Source organism: Falco naumanni, chromosome 9 (assembly GCF_017639655.2).
Source record: "Falco naumanni isolate bFalNau1 chromosome 9, bFalNau1.pat, whole genome shotgun sequence".
Taxonomy (NCBI): Eukaryota; Metazoa; Chordata; class Aves; order Falconiformes; family Falconidae; genus Falco; species Falco naumanni.
In genome coordinates, this window is record NC_054062.1 from 40,536,947 (window position 1) to 40,560,640 (window position 23,694).

Sequence of the window (23,694 nt, forward strand, 5' to 3'; positions counted from 1 at the left end):
CTTCTGAGCTTGGCTGCCTTCTAAACTTATCTGTGGACAGGAACTTGGCTTTTATCAACTGCCTTCTCCCTCAGGCACAGGAAAAGGATGTTAGCTTAAAGGAAAGGAAGAGAAAAGAAAGGAAAGAAAATACTGAGCGGTGTAACAGACTTTCGTTATGGTGCCAAAAAATGTCACAGACCTGCTTGCTCCAATGTCTGCATGTGGGTATTTTTTCTGCAATTTAAAGGCTGAAATACCGTGGCTTTAGCAGCAGAATACTCATGGTATGTACAACAAATTATGGGCATTAAGGGATTCGGAGTAAATGCACAGCAAAAAAGAGCTTGCAAACATCCATTTTTGTGTGGCTTTTGCAAAGTAGCTCTGTGAATCGTACTCTGTTGCCATCATGGAAGATTCTCATGAAGAGGTCCTTCTGAGAATTCAGGATTATTGAACATTTTTAAGAATTTCCATTTGGGTTCTCATCTCTGGATCTTACATAATTTTTTTGTATATTTTTAATTAGCATTACAAAAAAACATTTGCCAAGAGCTGCTGTAAAGAGCTGCATCACCAAATCCTAATAATAAAGAAGAAAAAGGCTGTGGAAGTAGGATGTAGTTTTCTTACTGGTTTTGCTTTACTTGATGGTGCTGCTTTTAGACTTGATGGTGCTTCTTTTAGTTTTGTTGCTATCATAAACTTTTTCTTTCCTTACTGTCTTGCAGGGTGATGAGCTCTCTGGCATTTTTGAGAAGAAAACGAAGGAGAATCATGCCCGGCTGACAAAACAGGTGGGAATGTTGGTGCAGACCTGCTAGATTATGTCTGTTTGAATGATGAGATGCACATCCTGAAGTTCAGTGCATTAAATGTAAAGCTTTTCTGGAGTCATTCCAGTGCCAGCTGAAAAATAGAGGGTAAAATCTTTCTAGGATTTTGGAAGGCCTTGCTATTAAAGGCTGTGAATTTGCATCTCATTATCACTGGTTGGATCTGCACCCCTCTCCTTTTGACTGCCCCTCATTTATGCTTACTGGAAGAACCTAGAAAGATGCAGAAATGCACTTACTGACCTGTGACAGACACCACTGTGTAAGAGCAATTAAGTGCTAGGGCAGCAACAGTGGCACATGGAGCAAGGTGGAGAGAGATTTTGATAATTATAAGGGCAAAACCTGCTCTTGCTGTTGTAGTCACTTCTCCAGGGAGATGAAATCATAAGTTCTGGACTGAAGACTGAAAGAAGTAGGCAATTTCCCTCTGTTCCTTCCTGCTGCTTTTATTTCAGAATTGCGTGCATCCTGCTATAATATATGTTAACGTGTGAATATTTTATGTGCCATGTTTCACATACAAATGTGCCTTTCTTACAAGTAACTGGATGTGACCTAAGCATTATGTTTGTTTATTTAATAAGACTAATTATCAGGAAGGAACTGAAACAAACACAAGACAAAACAAACAGGCTTATAAACTGAACTGCTGTGTGATCGTGGCTTGCAGAAAAGTGACTTTATGCTACAGATACTGAAGTTGTCCCACTTGTGACCTCCTTCCAAACCCTTTGGACTTGCCTTCCCGCATATACCTTTCCACTCAGTCTTAACTCATCTGTTTAATCTTTATTCTTTGTGATACTTCCCAAGTGGTGGGGCAATGTTTCTCTGCCATCCTCCTGGCTCAGAACATCTGCTGCTCCTTCAGGTGCGAGAACCATTCTCTGTGCCTTTGTAATGACGCTGCCCACAATTGCAGCATTTGGGAGGCACAGATTGCTCAGCCATCTGCAAGTTAATAATTTACCATGACTTTTTGGTAGCAGTTATGAAAGATGTTAAAATCTAGAGCATGCCGGCAACTGACGTCTCTTTCCTTGTGATGGGGATAGCATAGGATGCTGCCATGAACACGTGGAAGGTATGAATTATTCAAAGGACTTTACTTACTAAACGCTAGTTAAGGTTTCTGTCTAATAGCTGTTCTGATTTGAGGTCTCTGAATAACATTCAGGTTATACGGTTGGTTCATAACATTAGATTTATTGGCAAACTGAGCTGTAAGTTTTCTTGCTCGAACAGGTGTGAAGAGTGTACCTATTTAGGAACAAGATACACCACAACTTTCCCTCTCTTTTTTTGAGCTAACTCCTCAGCCTGGAACCAAGGAAAACAGATGTGCAAGGTCATTTGCTGTAACAATTTGCTCATTGCTTTCTGAGGTCAGTCTCTTCTAGGAGGTACCTTCTAGGTAAGAAAGGCAGCTGTGCACCAACTAATATTAATAGATACCTATTCTCTTTTCAGTTGCTCAGTTAGGCTTGGTGTACTTTATGCAGCTGGCTACCACTGTCAGAATGGAAGGAATGGGCGAGTAAATCAAATTTAAAACATAGTTTGGAAAATGATTTGGAAATAAGTGTTATTCCAAAAGTATACTTGAAACCCTATCGGTAAGTGATGTGACAGTAACAATGTGGAGATGTTTGGAGCCGCCCTGTTACTTCTCAGAAGTTTCTAGCAGTTCTCAGAACAGCTAGCCAAAAAAATGCAGCTCACTCACTCTATATTTTGGCAACTAAATTGGACAGGTGATAGATATTGTTCCTCCAGTCTTGGATCCCAGTCTAATGGCTTTTTTTTGCCTGTGCCTTTATTTATGAAAATACTTTTTCCCCAATTATTTTTGAGGAATACTTCTTCAAACTATTCAAACTAGTCTTCAGACTTCAAACTAGTCTTGAAAGAGTTGAATTTGCAAGTTACACCAGATTCACGGTATGCCCCAGGATCTTGCAGGTAACTTTCAGGGCTACTCTTGCTTTGTCTGGTAATTATAACCATTTCCATCAAACACAGCTCTTAACCCCTTCCAGTGTTGCCCGCTCTGAGAATTCAATGTCCCATTTGTCATTCCGTAACGAAGCTGTCAGGTGCCAGTACTGGATAAGCTGTGTAAGATGTCAAATCTCATCTTGGCCCCTTTCTCTTTGTTTGGAGTCAGAGCCCTGCACCTACGGTTGGATAGGAGGTGGGTGACCACACACTAAACAGTGCCAAACAATACATTTGATAAATGGCTTATATGTACTTGGAAAGCAAACATGCTGGCTAGCCCAGTCAGTGGCTCTCTGGAGAAAGAACCTGTAGAAATTAAATTTTCAGTTACTAGATTTGTGTTTTCTTGTTTGTTCTTTTTATCTTCCCTGATTCACTGCCTACTCCACAATGCTCTTAATTATAGACTTAAATTCAGAATCCGTGGTTTTAAAAGAAAAAAAAAAAAAAAGCCAAAAACCTTGGAAAAATATTTGAAAGGCCAAGAAACGATTACGTTATTTTCCTAAGCATGGGTTGCTTTAGATTCATATATCCCAGCTCGAAATCTCTGAAGCGGACTAACTGAAAGGATTTTTTTTATCTGGGAAGATGAATAGGACAGTTTTGTTAATAGCTGCACAGCAAGGGGATAGCTTCTCATTAGGCGCTGGGTTTTAGATCTGGAAAACGCTGTCTCATTCCCTCCCTGCTGTCGATACGCGCACGTGGGTGTGCAGCAACTCCAGGGAAAGGGAGCACGGGGGGGGGGGGCGGGGGGAGTGTCGGGAGGGGGGCTGCTGAGCTGGGAGGCAGTTCCTTTCAGTGCTCTGTCCTGCAGAGGAAGAAGATGAATTCTTGTTGACAAAGCTTTTGAGCAAACTAACAGAAATAATCAATGATATTCAAAGGCAGAGATCAGTCACGAAAGACTGCTGTACTGGCAGTGCTCTGCTCGCTGTACGTGTGCCTTAAAAACGGCTCGTCCATCAGCCTTCAAGCTATTCATTCCCTGGCAGAGGAAATTAGTCATTAACTATGCAAACGTACATGCAGGGATTCAAATCCTAAACTGTTTGCCAAGAGGATGTCAGACAACTGCTTATTTTCGTTAAGGCATGAAAATGAATGATCTGAGACAGTTCTCCCTTCTGTGTTTTGAAGTTTTCATAAATGGAGAGAGAGAGGGAGGGAGGGGCAGGAGGATTTCTGTTTATATAGAACAAGGTTTGATCCTGTTAATGTTAATATTATTCTCCATACAAAAACTTCCTGAACAAAGGATATTTACCAGCCACAAAAGCAGTCTGTCTTTCCTTGCCTTGCCTGTCTTTCAAACAACATCATACACTGTTTAAATACTTCAGTAGAATATGACCAAATCCCACTCCTTTCATCCAGCGAGATGCCTTTGTCAGCTGTTACTCTCCAGCGTAAGTTCGTCATTAAAGGACAAGGTTAAGGTTTTGTGTGCGGAGCAACTTGCAACTGGGAAAATTAAAGAGGAGAGAGACACGAATTAAGTAAAATCCTGTTTTAATCTGTTGCAGATGCAAAGAAAAGACAGTAGAAGACAGGGAATCTTGATTTCTGCTTTGCACGCGTTTCTTTCCCTTGTGTCTGTGCTTTGGGAATAGGTAGACTGGAGTTACACGTGTCACGCCCCTATTCCAGAACTACTGGCAGATGTTGTACAGGTCTGCTTCCAGGTATGAGCCACCCACACCCAGAGGGAGGTGTAGGCTCGTGGAAGGTTGGGAACTGCACCTTGCAGAGACCCTCAAGAAACTGCAGTGTTATGCAGCGAGAGCTCAATGGGCAAGTCTGAGCAGCCAGAGTTCAGACTTCAGATGAACAACAGCTGGGTGAATTTGTCATTGCACAAGGCAAGACGAGGCTTTCACTTCGTGTTATGCAGATCAGCTAAATGTTTGTGAGATATGAATTTCTTTACAAAGTGATAGGAATTAAACTCAATAGAAGAAAAATAGGATCTCGATTTAACTGACTTCTCCCCAGTGTCCCAAGGCAGAGAACAGAGAAAAGGAGTTTGCTGCCAGGTGAGATAGGAACTTGGCTTCTCTGAATTGCCTGCTGGAGAAGCTTCTCTTTAGCTGCTGATAATGTTAGCAAAATCTTAAAGCCAGGGTTGCTTACATTAGCTCCTGTTGTTAGGTTCGCCTGAGGCAGGGCTGGCAACAAATCAGGGCTGAACCTTCTGCTTAGAATAGAAAGGGGTACTGCAGTCACCGTGGGGTGGCAAACGTTCAGCAGCCGTTATTGATGCTTGCCCTATATAGATCACCTACAACACAGTCTTGAGTCCAGAGCTTTCCTAAAAGGGTTTCAAGGTAAAACAATGTCTGTGCAAACTGCCTGCTGCCTTGGGAGGGATCCAGCGGCATTTAAATACCTCTTGTGAGCTCTTTCTGAAGGTCATCGAGAGAGGAGAAGGCAGGAAAGGAGTATCCCACTGGAGTACTGGTTAATTCAATTCGGTGATGAATCACGTTTCGTATTCCAAGATGGCTTAATGTTTCATGTATTTGTTACCTTTTATAGCAATGCAAAATATGTAGAATTCAATTGTAAAAATCACAATGACAGAACAATAACTTAACAAAATCAAAATACACTTCTCTCTCAGCCTTATCAGCCTAGGCGTTCTCCTGAAAATATCAGTAAAACCCATAACCCTGGGAAACTCTGTGCTCTGCTTTAATGGTCTTTAAAAGCCTAGTGAAAAAGTAAATGGGCCCTGTAGCGATTCCCAAAGATGGTAAATTCCTTCTTACCAAATGCAGTAAAAACAAAACGCCTGCCCTGTGCCTGATGAAATCGATGGGAGTCTTGCAACTGACTCTAAGAGCACCTAGGTTAAACCACTGGTTGTATGGCACAGTAAGATGCAGATATCTTCAATTCAATAATACCCTGGGAGCAGAAATGAGCACCAGCTGTGCACTTACGGTAGTGGTCAATCAGCCACCTGATGGGGATTTTGAAAGATGGTAAGAAAAACCTTTTTTCACTTTTTGCTGCAACAATCTAGAACAATGCAAGCTCCTATAGTAATTGGCTATGTTGTGATGGCCTTCCTCTGAATCTTGCATTTTTTAAAATCAATTTAAAAGATTGATAAATTTATTAGTCAGAGATTTGGCTCTTCTACATTCAAATGGAAATTTGTACTTCATTTATAAGTAAGGATTTGTTTTTAATAATAATAAGTAATTATTTGTGAGAAAAAAAGATGAAGAAATCTATGCTGTTTCCCAAATCAACCATTTTTCAATTGTCTCAGTATGGAGTAAAAAAAAAAACCACTCCCAAAACCTAAAAAAATATTCTTAGTTCCACAGTAAGCTATGTTTGTGTACATGTCTGCATGTATGTACAGACATACTGAGTTTTATTCAGATTATTTATTTTTTTTTCTGTGTAGGCATTCCCCATCTGACACTTCCAGGCTGAAAACTTGCGGTAGCAGCAGCTTACGGACCAGTACACTTCATGATGTTACGGTGTGTTACCCTCCCATAATGCAGTTAAACCTCTGCATTTCGTATTTGGTTTGCCTCATAAGGAAAAGCAGCCAGAGCTGGTCAGGGTTTGTGCTCGGAGGCCAATGCTCCATGGCTTCCGTAGTCTCAGATACGGCACTGTTAAAAAAAAAATATAAATAACCACCTTGTTGCACCAGCAATTGCTTTCACAGGTGCTTGCTCTGAATTTCGGTTTGCTAGCGGGACAACAGCTGGTTTGGGCCACTCGGGATTTATTTCAGAAAAGAATTTATCTTGAGTTTAACTTTAAAGCACATTAGGATATCCAACTGTGATTAATGATCGTATGGTTTTGTAGTTTTTCCTGGCGAGTCCTTGAGGCTGGATGGATCCTCTGTGCAAGCTGTAAGAGTTCTCTGCTGGGTGATTTTCTCACCCCACTGTGCTCTGCAGCACAGAGCTCCGACGTGAGTGATGGCGTCAGTGGAAAACGTCAGCTCACCCTGCAGTGGCAGAGCAGAGGTCTGTCTACAGCAACTCGGAGAACTAGGAAGCAGGATTTCCCCCAACAGGCATCTGATTTTTCAGAAACGAGCCATTGTAGTGGGATGTGCAGCCATGCAAAACCCGTGTTTTATACTGAACACCTTCAGACTTGACAAACATGGCAAGTGGGACTTCTAGCTCCCTTCACTTGAGCACCAAGCCTTAGCTGGTTCCCTTTTTCTCTTGGTATTTACTAGAAATAACGTCCTCGTTACTGTTTTGTGCAAAGTGGGTTCTGGTAACTGCCAGACGAAGAAACCTGACCCTGTTTGCTAGAAACACTACCAGCCTTTATGTGCCCCCCTTCCCCCCCGGGAACCCTGGAGAGCTTGTGTTTGCCTCCTGCTGCACCCCTGGGGAGATGCCCTTTCAGGATCTCGGCTCTTCAGATAAAAAGTCTCCCTCTTCACATGAAAGCATCCTTGAGTGAGAGCATTGCAGCACATCTTAAAAGCTTTATCTGTCTGGAAATTTTCCAGACAGTCCCTTACCTACTGATGCCATCGTCCTCTTCCCCCTCCCTTCTTAAATCTTCCCGAGCAGATCCATATCATTAATATTTCAGTATCAGCTGTTCACAGGCATTGGCTACACTGCAGCACACTTCATCAATAAGAGCCAGCAAGAGCTGCGAGGTTTGCCACACTGCCTTCGTCCAGCGGAGAAGTAAGAGGAAAGGCAGAGACCGGCAGAGAAACAGAGTATCTGCCGAGGGTGAGGCTGCATATTGCAGTCCCAGTCTTGAGGTGCTTTCTGCTGCTGTCCCTCACTCACATCACCCAGGTATTACCCTAGCAAGCAACAAGAATGGATGTCTTTAAGAAAGGTTTCTCCATTGCTAAAGAAGGTGTGGTGGCTGCTGCAGAAAAGACCAAGCAGGGGGTGACGGAGGCTGCAGAGAAGACTAAAGAAGGGGTGATGTATGTAGGTAAGAGAGAACAATTTTCAATCTACATTTGAGCACATTGAGCCGCATAGACTGTCTCTGGGAAAGTCTGGGGAAATTATATTGTGGCTAAAGCTTGGGAGTGAACATCAGGAGGTCTGGATAACATCCTCAGCTCTGTCACAGAGTGGCCATGTAAGCCTGGGGTGCCACATCCTGCCCGTGCCTCAGTTTCCCCGGCTGTAAATTATACATAGACTCAAGATACTGCCTGAGGGGAGGCAGAACTAATGCAATGTTAAGGAGCAGGTGCCCAGGTGGCAGGTTTCTGTTCTCACTGCTCACCGATTGCAGGGGGAGTCAGTCATACTCCAAGCATCTGAGCACTGCTGGTCTCTGCCTCACCTCTACACTGAGACACGCTGAGGAGGTCCCCGAGAGAAGCTAGCAGCATTATTAACTGGGGGTTGCAGGATGCATCTGTTTCCCCCACAAACGTACCATTTTATCCTGAAATCCCCTCTTGTTTACCGACCTGTTTCGTTCCCTATGCATGCGTTAATCTTGCCTTACAAGAGACGCTCGGATTCATTTTCCCTAAAGGATAGGATCTGGAAAACAGCACGTCTGATGTCCTGCCTGGAGACCTCGCGCAGTTAATGTGCTGTTTCAGAAACCTTCCCTTTGAAGGTCACCCTTGAAACCCGCTATCTCCACTATCTAGCACATGCAATTACATGGCTGGATGGTCGGCTATTCCAGATACTATAAAATCTACAAAGTCTTAGGTTCCCAAGACTGATAACCTTGCTGCTGATTACTGTACTTCACGCAGCTTTTTATGTCTGCTAGATGTGGGAGAGGGTTTTTTTTAGCAGGAAAGTTTACATGCAGGCTCTTCCTGTTATCGTGCTGCACCATCCACAGCTGTATGTAGCTGCTATATTTAAAACAGCTCTGTTGACGATAGCTACAGCTATGTACTTGTACATCATAAATGAAATACAGATTTTACATGTAACAGGTCTGGTAAGGTCTTCATCCCAAATTTTTAAATACTCAGCTCTTGGCATGCTGTAAATGAACAGATGTAACAGTTCACATTTCAATTTGAAGCTGACTCCCAAGAAAAAAGGTAAACAGCATCCCTGTAAATAATTAAACTAAGTACAGTAATTGAAACACCAGTCTGCAAAACGTCACATGTAGGTGTCAAATTGTGGCATTGCTACTGCTCCAGCTGCTGCCTAGTCTGAGTGATGTCAGAAAGGGTTATTCCAAATTTTATACATAAGTCCTAACATCTCTGTTCAGTCATGTTGTATGTCTCCATACTGTGACCTGGCTTTCATTTTTGCATAGCCATGAGGTGCAGTCTGCTTATGAGATTCTAACCTCTTCAACGAAGTTTTCTAAAAGCTTTCTTAAAACGTAAATCTCTCAATGAGGATCAAATAAGGATCAAGGGAAAGGTTAAGTGCTTTCTCCTTTTTTTTTTTTTTTTTTTTCCCCCAATTTGTTTGTTTGTTTTGGATTATTGGTATACCGCCAATTCCTGCCCAGTCATGCACTGGATAGTACTCTGCCTTGGGGCTGATTCAGTTCCTGTTGCATACTGGGGGCTGCTCAGCCTTTCAGGCAAAATTCAGTCTTGCACAGGCAGGAAAAGTAAAGGCCAGATGCTGATTAGCTCAGGGAATTGTTTCCTAAATAAGCAGAGAAGGTGGAGGCCAGGTATATCGATTAAAACGGGAATGATTAGTCTGTTGTTTGTGCTGCCGTTTCTCTGTGCCACATGAAGGGTTAATCAGAGAACTGAACTGTTCCTTTCCTGCTCCTTCCTTTCCAGAAGGAAGCAGCTTGGTCTAGAGCGTTATGTGACGCAACCTGAATGTTTGGCTGCTGTTATAGGAGAAAATAATACTTGTATAAAAGCTTGAGGGTCTTTTCAGAACATCAGGAAAGGGAGGAAAAAAACCCAAAACCTGGGATGGATGAAGTGGATCCCTGACACTTATTCAGGTTTGCGTTAACTCCTTGCTGACTCTCCAAGGAGGATTCCAGATGTCTGGTAACAACCACCACATCTGGTGAGTCACTTGCTGCAGCCCCAGGAGAAAAAAATAATGCTCGTTCAGAGACATCTGCCTGGAGCAGTGTCATCGGGGCACTCGTCCCTCCCCTCTGAGCCATGCAGGTTTAGTTCCCACAACCTGTGCCAGAGCTGGAGATGCCTCCCTCCTGTGCTAACACTGCAATGCGGTTCACAGCTGGGCTGGTTACAGATGCTGCCATCGCCGGGGCAGTCGTGAGCCTGGGATGCTCCTGCCCTGCCACATGGCTTGCTGAATGGGTAGGGCAGAGAAGAGGGTGCACGAAAAGAGAGGGAGAAATCCGGTAGCACGGGCCACCTTTGCAGTTAGCAAAATCACAGTCTGCTCTCCAAACGGTAACAGTCTCGGGGTGTACCAAAGTGGGAGTGCATCCTTGCGCAGTTAATGTATATCCAGCGGTTGATTCAATGGGCTGTCTTTTTTTATTTGGTTTGAACAGGGGGATGAGTGATTTGTTAACAAAGTTAATGCAAAGCTGCATCTGAGTATTGAGTATAAGGTAATTAGTACTGTTTAATACTGTAGTTCAGGAAGCCTCAACAAAGAACGCACTTCTAGTTTTCCAGAACAGCTTTTGACTACACATGTCGCCCCAAGGAAGGGACTCCAGCACGAACTCCTGCAGGACTTGCAGCACACCATAATATCCTTTTCTACTCTAAACCTTTTCCCACTGCGCGGCTCTCCACCACCTTGGTCGCACCCTTGTGACACCAAAGATGTTTCAGATGACTTGCAGCACTCTGGAGAGGCAGGATGCGTGCACTTTTAATTCTGTGTACACAAGCTGCATGCTGGCAAGGACTAATGAGTGAAATGAGATTGAGCATCAGGTGATTGCTTTCTGATTCAACAGATGTGGGTTGCTGGCAAGGGTATGGGCCGGAAGGTCAGGTTTCATGTGGTGCATAATGGATGCTGAGCCTGAGTCATTGGGTGTGGCCGGGAGGCTGGGTTCGGAAGATGAGGCAAGCTCTCCCCAGGCTGCAGCGGTGGCACTTCCCAATGCCGTTGCTTCTGTCGTGGATTCGAGTGGTTTTTTTGTCTGCCCGTATCCCTCCTTTCTGGAATTATTTTCCATCAGAAAAGATGGTACCCACCTGCTCCCCTCCCCCTGCAAAAGAACTGAGCCAGAATAGTCATCTTAAAGCAAAAGTCTGGTAAAAAAAATACACAGAAGTACAGTTCTTGTCCCACTAAGCACACTCACTACAAAACTAAAAACGTATGTGAGTCTAGTACAGCAAAATACAGACTTTGTTTACCTAACAACTGCTCTTTGGCCAAAAAACTGCAAAGGGCTGAGCATCTGCACCTGATGTGACAAAATCTTGCATGTCAAATCAGTATTGTGGCAGTCTTTTACTGGCATGGCACTGGGAGTGAAGCTGGAGCAGGAGGGCGTCTGAATTGAACTGTGTGCGTTTGGCCCATTCAGGAGCTCACGCTCATGGCTTGAGACTTGCATCTGCTCTGCTCTCTGCTGTGCTTCTGTACACATTTCTATATGACGGGCATCATTATTAAATCCAGGTTACAGCAGTGCATGCGTATCGTGCACCGTTAGGAACTGCAGTTTAAAGCAGTAACAAGTGGAAAGCATGAAGACTTCAGTTTTAACACAGTTCAGGAGGGTGGAGTGAAATGTTAAGGGCATATTGTGGTAGAACAGCTTTGCTTTGCCCCAGGCGACAATTGCAACCACCAAAATAAATCAACAATTGAGAATTACATTCAATAATACATGACATGTATCAGGCAGAACAGTGCTGGGCTGGATCTGTTGCTATCAGGGTGCTGCACCTGTTTTGCTTTTCAGGCTGTTTAATGAGTGGTTGGTAGCTGATTGCTCCCACCACACCCACGGATGCTGTAGTACCTCTGGAGTTAAAGATCTGTCTGGTGCTCTATTTCTGTCATTTTGACAGCTGGCCATAAAAATCCTTTTCTTTTATCAGTCTGGGAAACCTGAAAAGAGCCTGTATAGATGCAGATGACGTACAAAATACAGTAGTGGGACCAGTGGCACCTTCTGGGTTGTGTTTATTTAACTCCTAACAGAGATTAATTTGTTCCTTTATTTTTGTAATGTGGAAAAGCATCTAGTTATGTGGGGCTGCCCACCTACTGTATGATTTAATGTACGTGCTGCAGTATGCAAATAGAAGGGATGTATAGAAGGTCACTTCAGGCTTGAAGGAAAACCGCAGAGATTAATTATTCCTTAAGGGCTATTTGCCTTGCAAACTGAATGCCCTCACATCCTGTTAGCCTAGAGAACAGCAAGATAAATTACAATGTAAGCATACATATGGTGTGCTTTCATAACGTGCGATAAAAACATCTGCATTCTGTGTATCACTGCAAGCAGGCTGAGGCACTGAAATTGGAATCTAGTAAGCAGGTATGTAGCAAGTGGATGGTGGTTCTATAAATTCTGCCTCAAGTTTCTCCAGAGTCTTTATTACAGGTACAGAATGAGCTTTAAATGACCATCGCAGCCAAGTAACCTGCCAAAATGCAGGGGAGAGTCACAGATGTGACTCCTCGTCTTGAAAGACTGAAGTAGGTGAGATTTTATGAGATGACTTAATATGCATTCATTTTTAAAATCAGCTCAGCACTGCTTTACCTCCACTCAACTGTTCATTTTGGAAATATTTCAGGGTCATTTTTTTGTACTTCAGCATGGTATAATCAAGATTTTTTAGATCTAGGCACCTCCAGACACTTTGCAGCTGAAGTTATCCAACTCCCGACACAAAGGTACTCGTTGGCTTTATTGGGGAAAGAAGCTGTTCCCTTCTTCAGGCTCCACAAATGGCTCATGTCTTAGCAGGAAGGTGCTGGCAGCACCACGGCTCCTTGCTGCACCTTGTAAGAGCAGAAAGCTGTCCTTGTCCATGTCCAGAAACCAAGGGGTTCTTTGCCCTGTCGCACTCATGGACCTTGTGTTTCCTTTCACAGGTACCAAAACCAAGGAAGGCGTAGTGCAAAGTGTGACCTCAGGTAAGAGCACAGCCCTGAGAGAGATGTGGAAATCTGTGATGTGCTGCTGGCCCTCTTGATAAGGCGATCGCTCCTGCCAAATGGAACGTCAGTGGGGGACACCGCTGAGCTGCGTGACCTTCCATTTGATGAATGGAGGAGGCTTGCCAGGAGTGGTGGGTCAGGGTCTGGTATTGGCAGTGCACATGGGTGGGAGAAAATATCGGTCGAGCAGGTCAGAAATACCTAGCAAACGTTACTTGGCAGACTCAGATGATTCACTGCAATTTAGACGTTTCACAATGTCGGGAGTTCTGCCCAGCATGTGGAGATTTATTACAGAACATCCTGTCGAGCCAAAGCTGTGGTCTTTTGGGAGACTCCTGTGCAGAGATGAATGGATCCTTGCCCTGGAGAATTTCATGATGATTACTTTTTGGTTTTTCTGCCCAGGTGTATTAAGTCAAACAGAAGGTACCCAGAGAGAGGTCATGCGTGCCTGCAATGCAAAATGCCTTATTTGCACGATTGTCTCTTAGTATCTTACAGTGAATTTTTCATTCTCCAGTTGCCTGCAAAGACTGACAGGCTGCAGTGCTGCTCTCCGGGCAGCATTTTGAGTCAGACAAAACCCTCACAAACATGATTTAAATTCAGATGCGATCGCTTATAAAAAATCCAAATAGGGACTGTGGCAGGGCCGGTTTCCTCTCTTACCTCGGTGCAATCGTTCTGTTGTCCCTGTGAACGTGACTGCCTTTTGCCAGTGCCTAGCTTGTTGACTTTCTGCTTTTGTTGAAACTCCAGTTGCTGAGAAGACCAAAGAGCAGGCCAACGTGGTGGGAGAAGCTGTTGTAGCCAGCGTGAACACAGTGGCAAACAAGACTGTGGAAGGAGCAGAGACAATTGTGGCCACTACAGGCGTCGTAAAAAAGGTATGTGTGTTTCTTTGGTGATGTGCGGGGCAGAAGAATTGTCTTTGGATTACACTTAAAATGCTTGCAAACATTTACAGTCGATAGTTTTTCGTATTCAGTGAGAGGTTTTCAGCAATACCTGCTTTTGTATAATGCTGAATATTATTGTATGATGGCTAATACGAATTATTGTGTGATGGCTAATACAATCACAGAATTGTTTAGTTTGGAAGGGACTACTCCAGATCATCTAGTCCAGCCTCCTTGGCATCACTGAGAGCAGGTTGGCTGCTACGGTGTCCAGCTGGGTGTTGCGTATCTCCATGGAGGGAGACTCCATGATATCCACGGGTAGCCTGTGCCAGTGTCTGACCATTCTCACAGGAAAGAAAAAAAGTGTTTTCTCGTGTTCAGACAGACACATTAAGCAATTTGTGCCCATCGCCTCTTGTCCCATCAGCGGGCACTGCTGCCAAGAGCCTGGCTCCCCGTTTTCTTGTGAATGTGGAAAGCGTTTTTCCCAGGGACTTGAGCAGAAATGCGGGCAGGCGGCAGCGAGCACCTGGCCGGAGCGGGAGCTGTGGGGTGGCGGGCGTGAAGGTGTGGGAGCTCGGTGGGAGCGTGGGCCCCCGGCAGCCCCGCGGGCGGCAGAGGGCAGCAGCAGCTCAGGCAAAGCCGGCCCCGGCAGCGAGCCCGACCCTCCCGCTCTGCCCGCTGCTGATTTTGACAACCACCAAGCGCTTGTTGATAAAGGCCTCGTGACCCAAATTGTCTGCAGATTAAGCCAGTTTCGGACAAGGCATCTTCTGTCCTCCAGCCTGATTTGACAAACCGGGTTGCTTCAAATTGAGGGGATTAAGGGGCATGTGAAGGAGCAGAACAACTCCCTAGATGAAGGCAAAGCTGATAATTAGGAAAGGTGCTTTCACTGAGTGGTAACGAACAGCAACTGATTGTACGGGACGTGGGGATAATATTTGGCAGCTCTTTGGTAAGCCTGGCTGCGTTTCCCCTCTTCAGAGAGCTGTGGGCCGTGGCATTGATAGCGACATGAGTTAGATGAGTCACAGCAAACCCAAACCCAGAATCAAAGCAAAGCGAGGCCAAAATTGTTTTAATTGTTCAGATGGCTGGCTGATGAACTTCCTGACCTGCACGTAAACACATTGTGATGTGAAACAAAACTTCTACATGCCATATAAATCCTGAGAGAATAGCCTAACAAAAGAGGAGAACACCAGCTACAAGTGACGCAAAATGTCCTCCTGAAAGCATGTGAAAAGGGCAGATATAGAATTTCTGCTAAGCTCTTGGGATAAGATTAATCTCTATTCCCACAGGACACGGCAGTTCGGCTGCAGAAGTGCAAACAGTGATTCCTAACTCCATGGGGCATGGGGTAGTTGACCCGGGAGAGCTAGGAATTTGCTGATGGTAGGAATCCATCTTGCAGATTCCAAACTGTCTCTCCGTCTGGCAAGGACTGAGCAGCAGCAATCCTCTTCCCCTTTCATCCTAAGTGAGGCCCCCCCCCCCCCCCCCCCCCCCCCGCCCCCAAAGACTGATGAGCTACAATTTAAAGGTGATAATTTCAGAGCTCAAACCAGTTAGATGTTTTCCGTTTCCATCCTTGTGCAGGGAGTCCCTTAGAAAATCAGTGATTCCTTCACCCTAGTAATAGTTCTGGGTTATGCAGACTGCAGGCAATATAAAAAAAGCTGTGGGTTTTCCAGAGGGTTAAAGTATTAAGCTTCTGAACTGTTCTGGCATGTTCTGTTGACGTCTGCCTGCTTGGAGTTAAAATAGGGTTTGATCAAGAAATAAAAAAGGGTAGGCTAAATGAGGGAAATTTCTTTGGATACAGTATCACAGTGTCATGCTGGATAGCAGATGTGGGCAGCAGAATGAAAGCGGGAGGAGAAAAGCAAGGCAAAAGAAGTCACAGAGGAAAGAGATGTAGACAGAACGCTTCCTTCTGGGAAAGAGAGGGGTCGTTACTCCACTGGTTTAATTCAGCTTGGATTAGCAGTGCGGATCTTGTAGTCATCCTCACTCACCACACTTCAGTTGCATCTGCTAGATACTTTTTGGATAGCAATGACACAGAAGATTGAGTTCCATGTGCACACTGAGTGCATCCCAACTGCTAACGGTTAATGCCACGGAGCCAGAGCTGCTCCAGAGGGAGGGCTCTGACTGGAGTGGAGGGGTTGTGCTGGGCTCTTGGCACCAGCTGTTCTCTCTGCTCCTATTGTGCTGCATAACTTGCTAATGGAAACACAGCCAGAGGCTGCCAAGAGCAGCACCGGGCACTGTACTGCATGCGAGAGACCCACTGGAGATACACTGAGAAGAGTGATAAGGTGTAGCAGTTAGATGTTTAAAAAAATACATACCTACTGCTATAATTTTGCATAATATATGCAATATATATCCTGGAAATATACACAAGTGTTTCAGCCGCTGAGGTCTGAGCGAGCTGTTATATCCAGTCCTCCTCCTTTCTAATCGCAAACAGCATTTGCTAATGTCTTATTTCTGTTTTCAACTATGTCCAGTGTTGTTCCCTGCTGACTTTATGGAAGGGTTGTCCAAAGCCCAGGGGATGTGTGTGAATGCATGGCACTGAGCAGCGCCACGGGCTGACTCAAATCTGGGGAGTCGAGTGGCCTAGGAGGCACGTCCCCAGCTGAGCGTTCCCAGTATTAATGTCAATTATGGAGAGCTTGTTGACATTTCATCTGTGCATCTGACAGCGGGGATCAGCGGCAGGCTCATACTAGCAAGGAGCAGAGAACTCTAAGGATTCTGGATTAAGTTTTGCTCGGGGCAGCAGCTGCAGGGCGGCTGAGCCCTGCGGGTGTATCAGACGGTGACTTTGGCCATGGGGAAGAACTCAGCCCTTTGTGGAACGTGGCAGGCACCGAAATATGGACACACCTGGGGCGGTTGGCAGCCCGCTGCTCCTTGCTTTCCTCGGTGGGAGCATTTGGAGCCAGGCAGAAGAAAATGGGGCTGAAGTAACTCTACCACGTGGAGGGGTGCCAAGCACCAGATGAGAGCAACCTTGAGTAGTGTTGGTGTCATCTCGTAGGGCTTTGGCACTGGCCTGGTCACTGCTAACTGAATACAAGATGGCATTGACCGATTTGGAGGAGTTTTTAAGGATTAACTAAAAAATACATAACTTAAAAGATTATAAACCCTCCACAATTTTTCTGATACACAAAGGAACAAGACCTATCGGTAATGTGTTTTTTCTGTGGCTGTGCACCCATGCCAGTCCCTGGGGTGAATATTAAGAGATTTCAGTGAGATAACCATCCACTAAATACCCCTGTCTTAGAAGAGGATTAATTCTTCATCTGCATGACACAGCACAAAGTTTGCTGCATTGCAGACACCACGTGGTTGGGAACAAGCACATGTATGTGTACACACACACACACACTCTCTCTCTTTCACCAAATATCCCTCAGGGACTGGAGGTATTTCCCCGGAGCTGATGCTTCCCTACGCCCTCCACCTAGCTCTTCCCTTTAGATCTGTTTGCCTTGTCAGTTTTTATATGGTTTAGTTGTCAGTTCATGGCTCTGTCACTTTGAATTGGGTTTGATCCTTTTTATTTTTATTTCACTCCATGAATGATTTGAGCAGTTGTCAGTTACGTGCAACTGCCGGGTGTGTCCGTTGGATCACATCATTTCTCTCTGCGCTTCATCTGGCGCACGTGTGCTGCGCCCGTACCGCAGCTCATCGCTTTCGCAACAGCCGGACGTTTTGAATGCAAACAGTTGATGTTCGTGGCCTTAATTCTGTTCGCTTAAACCCTGCGACACCACTGACGCTAAGACAGTCACACCAAAGGAATTAGAAGCAGAAACTGATGAGTGACCTCTTTGTTTGAGTTAGTTTGGGCAGGGCAAGTGGCAGTAGAAGAGAGCAACCAAGGGCATCTGAGAGGCCACCGAGGGCAGAGCTGCTAAGCAGGAGGAGCTGGGACATCAACAGCTGAACTACCTTGCAACTCAGTAGAATAAACAGTCAAAATTCTTCCCCTTTGTATTCAAGCTTCACTGTACTTCACTGATGCAGTGATGCATCCCAGTGGTATCCTCCAGCATCCCATGGAGCAAGGAAGACTGCAAAAGCAGCGTGGAGTGGGGTACTCTGCCTACAGGCACTTTTTCTGTGCTTCCCTCTCAGCCTCCTTAGTGCACCCAGGTGTACATTTTTCAGATGCAGAACAGCTGTGTCAGTGGCACTGGTGAAGCCTTGAAGCCTACAAGACTCGGTGTGCATATGTGCGCTTCGTGGCTAAAGGTTGTGCCCCAGTAATCCCATCGGATAATAATGTAAACGTTATTAAATACATATTATTTGTATAAGCAGCCCCAGGAAACCCTAAGAGAGTCTGTCTGTGAGGTGGATGAAAACAAAGCGACCCCAAGAGTCCACCTGGATTTGTAGGGTAAGGCAGGTATCATGCGCGCCTGCCGGTGGGTCCACTCGCTTTAATCACGGGTTAACCTCTTAGTCAGAGCTGTCAGCATCACTCTGAGCACATTGAGCCCAAAACCCGCCCAGGACAGCCCGTCCATGGGACCTGTCAGGTTGCCTGAGGACTAACAAGGGAGTGGTTTGGGGATGCTGCCAAGCAGCATTGCTTTTGCTCCAGCACCCAAGGTCAAGAGCACTACAGGGGGCTGAACCCTTCTCCGCCTTATGCAATTGATGTCCCATTGCAGGCTGTTAAATTTGTAGCAGATTAGGTTGCCAGTGAACCTCTCCGGTTTCACAGCCTTAAAATAATAATAATAATAAAGAAATCTTGCTTGCCAGTGAATTTGTTGAGGGTTTTGATAAGTAATGTTCCAGCAGCCATTATTTAGATTCTGTATGCTTTCTTTGTTAGATAGGAAAGATAATCCTGATAAGGTTGTTTATCTCGGGATTTTTGGGGGTAGTGGGAAAAAAAAATCACTGGCCTATAACATGATGTGGATAAAAATATAAATTCCTTTTCACATATGGACTCAGCCAGCAGAACATAAAACACAGGCACTGAGCTGAAAAAAGGAATTTCATAGAATCTGTGAAACAGACAAACCTAAAAAATCAGATTGCAATTTTTTTTGCAAAATCTGTGGACTTTAAAAATCTTTTTTTGAAAAAAAGTATTAAAATATCTGAAGCCAGAAGCCTATAGTATACTCTGTTTAAGTCCTCTTAACATTGCGCAGGAATATTTTTATAAACTGCACATCCTAATTTGTCAAGATTTTCATTAGTGTTATCTGAACATGTAACTGTGTTTCATAACCTTAGTGAAATACTGAATTTTATATATATACATCCTCTATAGTGTATATGTTCTATATACAAATGTATTTTTATACACAAAAAGATATTTTAAAATTTCTGTAGTATTCCCGTAATGAATTCTAAGGTCTTATGTTTCACTTAACTATTATGTTAAGCTACATTGTTTTTCTCTCTTCTCTATCCAAAAAGATTCAACTTGCCCCCAAAAAAACAGAAGAAAGCAGCCCATAACACACTAAATCAGTTTTTTTTCCATTTAAAATACTTTTTTTGGAGACAGTACATAATCCCTGAGGGGGGAAAAGAGATCTGCTTGCTGTTTAAGAGCAGGAGGAGCGTTGCTAATTACTTCATAGTTGCAACATGCCTTTCCCTTAGAACATTTTATCCCTTTTAATGTGGAGATGAACACTGAACGGAATGGCACAGTTATAGCTGTCCTCCAGAGAAGCTGGATTTCTCACCCTTGTTTCTTTCCCAGCATCATGCCATGAGTCAGTGTTATAGCCGGGGTTGGTACCCAGGAATTTCTGGCTCTTCATCCAAAATGAAGACCCTTATATCGCACGGTCCTCCTGTATATTGGTTTCCCATCTAGTCACCGAAATCCCCAGCCGGCTAACGCCCCGCTGAAGAATGCAACCCTTCCTCAACTCGTGCTCGCTATTCTGGGCAGGGTGGGAAGCGTGTGAGAAAAAGGCTGTGAGGCGACATCCCTACCACAGCCTGACACCTCTTCATCCTGCCATTGTGCTGGTTCCTGAAACACAGTTTAGAAACACTCTCCAGCAACATGGTTGCTTCCCTTTCTAAAAATAGGTGGGAGTCACTTTTATCCTTCTGGAGCAGAGTCCTGGCAGAGAGCATGATTTAAGCAATACAATAAGCAGCACAATTGCTGAACAGGGATTCTTCAGCCTACCCATCACTCTCAGGTGCTGTGTCCTGAGGAAAGGATCCCCTTTTCCCTGATAGTTCCCATGACATCTACCAGAGCTGAGCTCCCTGGCCGCAGCAAGAATAGGTAGGGGATCATGTCCTGTAGAAAGATGCAGTGCACTGCACTTGTCCTTCTGTTCCTATGAGGTGTCCCCCAGTTTTCCCAAGGCAACTCAGCGCCTTAGGTTGTTGCCTTTGATTCACCTTCGTGATTTCACGTGGTAGCTGGTAACCCCACTGGCAAAAACCTACGAAGCACCTGCTGTGGCAGCTATTGTCGTTGGCTTGCCTGGCGGGTTTCTTTTCCTTCCACCTAACAGTCAAAAAACCTGCTTGTAAAGCTTCAGAATACCGTTTGAAGCTATTTACCTGTTCTGACCTAACATGCCTGTTGAGTTATAAAGTATAGTCCTTTTTACATGGCCCTATATGCATGTAGAGTGTTTTAAAGCCTCAGACTCCATCCTGAGGCCAGGTTGCAGTGCTTCTGTCTCCTGGCTCCCCTTCCTGCCAAAAATGGATCTGAAGTCCAATTTCCAGCTTAAATTTCATGGGATCTACCTTATATCTATGTAACTTTGAAATATGTCTATTTTTTCCTTTTTATTTCACGTCATCTCCTCTTCCCTAATTCAGTCCCAAAAGCAGCAGGTGTGTGCTCCTACTGATGAGAACGGTTGTGACTGGACAGGAAAGTAAGGACATGCCTTAAAGTGAAGAGTGGAGTCCCCCAAAACACACGGAGCATAAAGTTCTGTTTACAGGAGGTTTGACAGGAGCATTTGATTCGCTCTGCGGCAACAGTGGCACCAGGGAAAGCAGTGGCCTCGCGTTTTCAAAATACTGAAATTCAAATTATACATCTCCCTTCCATGTAAAATTGACTTTCCCTGTAGGTAATATGTGTGTCTCCAGTTCCTTCTGTGATGGCCCTGACTTCATGAGTAAAAATTTGGGAATGCTGCTGGGGATGTGCGCTCAAAGGGAACAGAGCAGCTCTGTAATTTTAGCAAAGTTTGCTGGTGATTTGGGGCTGGACTATAGAGGTCCTGCTATTCCTGCTTCCCCTGGCTCTTTGTGACTGATTCCACAATGGTGTGTTTCTGCTTTCTGTCCACCCCCTGTGCACATCCAGTGTGGTCAAGATTTTTGTCTTCGCTTCCCATGTGGCCAAATCACATTTAAAGTAATTACCTGGAAATATAATCTTTTCTTTGTTGCATAGAAAGGTCACTGAAAGATGTCAGCAGGTAGCTGGAAGAACCCAAAGAGCTTATGAAAATGCTTGGACTTCAAACACAAAGAAAAGCTTATCCTTTAATAATGACATTTTATCTGAGGCATGACATTAATGCCACTGCAATACTGCTATATCTGAAATTAGTATTAGTCTATGTGATGAGTATTTAGGGTAGGGAAGATAGTATGGGGAAAGGCTAGGCATAGCCTGTCTTACTCTGGGTACATTTATTTGTTCCTCTCAAATTGGTTCACATGAAGGAGTCAAAGCTGGTCTCAGTGACAGGGAAGAAAACTTCAGAAAAAGAACGGAATCTCTGTATGAAAAAGACCCTAAATGAGACTGCAAGAAATTGAATTGCTATTTCATAGACATTTGCTCTAACAAGCTGCATGCAAAAAAATGGATTTCAGGCAATATCTGCCATCTATTAAACCTGGCATTTTATTTGCGTGCGTAATGCTCACTCGCCCTGCGCGGTCTGCTCAGAGAGCCTTGGGATGGAGGCAGTGACCCTGGGCGCGGCAGTAAGGACAAACATCTCGCTTGTGACTTGGCAGGAGGACCTGGCCGTGCCACAGCCGCCCGAGCAGCCGGGGGCGGCGGGAGAGGGGGCCCCAGCAGCCAGCACAGGCGGCGGCGGAGAGGTAAGGCCATGCCGCGGTCCCCGGGCTCTCAGACCATGCAGGGGCTCTTCTGGGCTACTGGTTTTCCCTGGCACCATCTCCTCTTTGTTTTCTGTGGTTATAGATCTGCTGCACGTGGAGCCCATCGCTATTCCCAGTTCCATCACTTACTTGACAAAAACCTGACCTCATCAGTTCTTGCTTTTGCCTCTTTCTTTTTTGGGACTAAGAATTTGCTGTGAGTGACAGGTGGGACAGGCTGCAAACTACTGGCTGGTGTTGGGGTATAAACACACAAACGGTAGTTAATGCTTACCTATAGCTTTATCACCACATGGAATAGCTTTCTCCTGGTTGCAGCCATGCTTTAGAAGAGCCTTAGATACCACGTTAGATTTTTCTATAGATTTTTGGCTAACAAGATAGATTTTTCTATATTTAAATTCGTTCTTTTAATTTTTGCTTTATTCTCCCTGCTATGTCCTTTTGAAGCCCTGGGTCAAGTGTCAGCCTCTGGGCCAATTTCAGCTCTTGAACAAGGGATGATGACCTCTTACTGTCCAACACGGGTGCTTTAAAAGGATGAACGCTTCTCCCGTGGTATTTCCTTGATGATTTTGGTCCTACAGCCTTTGGCTGCCCGCTCCACAAGCCCCGCAGTACTGCGAGCACCCAAACTCCCCAGTTTTCAGCTTCTCTGAAGCTCAGGCTGTCTTCACGGTGCCCGAAGCTCCCAAAAGTCTCAGCTTGCACCTCCCACCCTCCGCCAGCCATCATCCCCCTGCTGCCAGTCCCCCAAATGAGCCCTGCTGGTCCGACTGACTGCACGGCTGCGCAAGCACTTGTGTCAAGCTGCGTGGCAGGGTGGCAGGCAGAGCCGGCAGCGGGACATGGGTGGCAGTGGCAGCCCAGCCCCATGTTAGCTCAGCATCCACCCCATGCGAAATCACAACCTCATTTTCCCCAGAGGTCTGAGTTACAGCAGGAGTGTGCCTGGTTCCCAGAAGGAAGGGATAATTCATTTGTTTTCTGCACCACACATGGTCCTTATTGTTCTGTAGCTGTTCATGGGGTTTTATGTGGTGACTACCAGCGCTGATTTTTCTCCTGGTTTTATTTATGTACGTTTTCCACTGGAAATATTTAACTGTTTTCCTGTCTGTGTTTTCTCACAGGGTGAAAATGAAGGCAATTAATCAACTTAGGGGCTTCTAGTTCAAAAGAGAGCATTCCAAGAGCATACATGGAAATATTAGTTGACACTGCAACAGGAAAACCCCGCTCTCCACAGACTAACTACATTCAGCCCTGTAGTCTTTCACTTGCCGCATTAACCAGTCATAAAATATACGTAAGCCAGGCTCCTCTGATTGTGAGGAAGGTGCAGGTGTGTACCGGGGTGTGTGTCTCCCTCCCCACCTCCCTCGCAGCTCCCCGACCCGCTCGCTTTGCGTGTTTTGGTCGGATTCACTGATCTGTCTCTCACATCCATCCGCACTGGCACTTGGGATCTCTAGGTATTGTGGAAATATATATGTTTTGTTTCGTCTCGTTTTGTTTTTTAACAAATAAAAGTGTTTGAACAAGTTTTTTGTTTTGTCAGTTTTATTTGCACATTTTAGACCTTGATCCTTCCAAACTGATTAACTCTTCCTATAAAAGTGTGGTATTAAAATGCAAGGGCCTTAGATCATGATGTAAAAGATGTGGGATAATGAAAAGTTGTGTTTCTGAAGTCAGTAGCATAAGTAGGCCAGCTTTCTGTCTCTCAGGGCTGAAAAAGAGAGATATCACTTGTTAAATACT

At 44.9% G+C, this 23,694-nt stretch overlaps 1 protein-coding gene and 1 long non-coding RNA gene across 2 annotated transcripts; both read left to right on the top strand.

Annotated features, from left to right (window-relative positions):
* The first annotated feature begins 151 nt into the window (after window positions 1–151).
* On the top strand, window positions 152–6,345 carry LOC121094110. Its single transcript, XR_005829751.1, has 3 exons — window positions 152–266; window positions 714–779; window positions 6,247–6,345. It is a non-coding gene; the product is annotated as an uncharacterized LOC121094110 (long non-coding RNA).
* A 1,118-nt stretch (window positions 6,346–7,463) lies between these two features.
* Window positions 7,464–23,476, top strand: SNCG (synuclein gamma). The gene is made up of 5 exons (XM_040607469.1): window positions 7,464–7,781; window positions 12,821–12,862; window positions 13,649–13,776; window positions 21,823–21,909; window positions 23,064–23,476. The coding sequence occupies exons 1-5, from the start codon at window positions 7,661–7,663 to the stop codon at window positions 23,082–23,084; spliced, it is 399 nt and encodes a 132-aa protein (XP_040463403.1). The 5' UTR covers window positions 7,464–7,660; the 3' UTR covers window positions 23,085–23,476.
* Window positions 23,477–23,694: the final 218 nt, after the last annotated feature.

Excerpts from the sequence above, each read along its gene's own strand:
- SNCG (XM_040607469.1), top strand. The coding sequence starts at position 7,661 with ATGGATGTCTTTAAGAAAGGTTTCTCCATTGCTAAAGAAGGTGTGGTG. Across the intron at positions 12,863-13,648 it reads AGTGCAAAGTGTGACCTCAG|TTGCTGAGAAGACCAAAGAG; the intron begins GTAAGAGCACAG and ends TTGAAACTCCAG. Across the intron at positions 13,777-21,822 it reads CTACAGGCGTCGTAAAAAAG|GAGGACCTGGCCGTGCCACA; the intron begins GTATGTGTGTTT and ends GTGACTTGGCAG.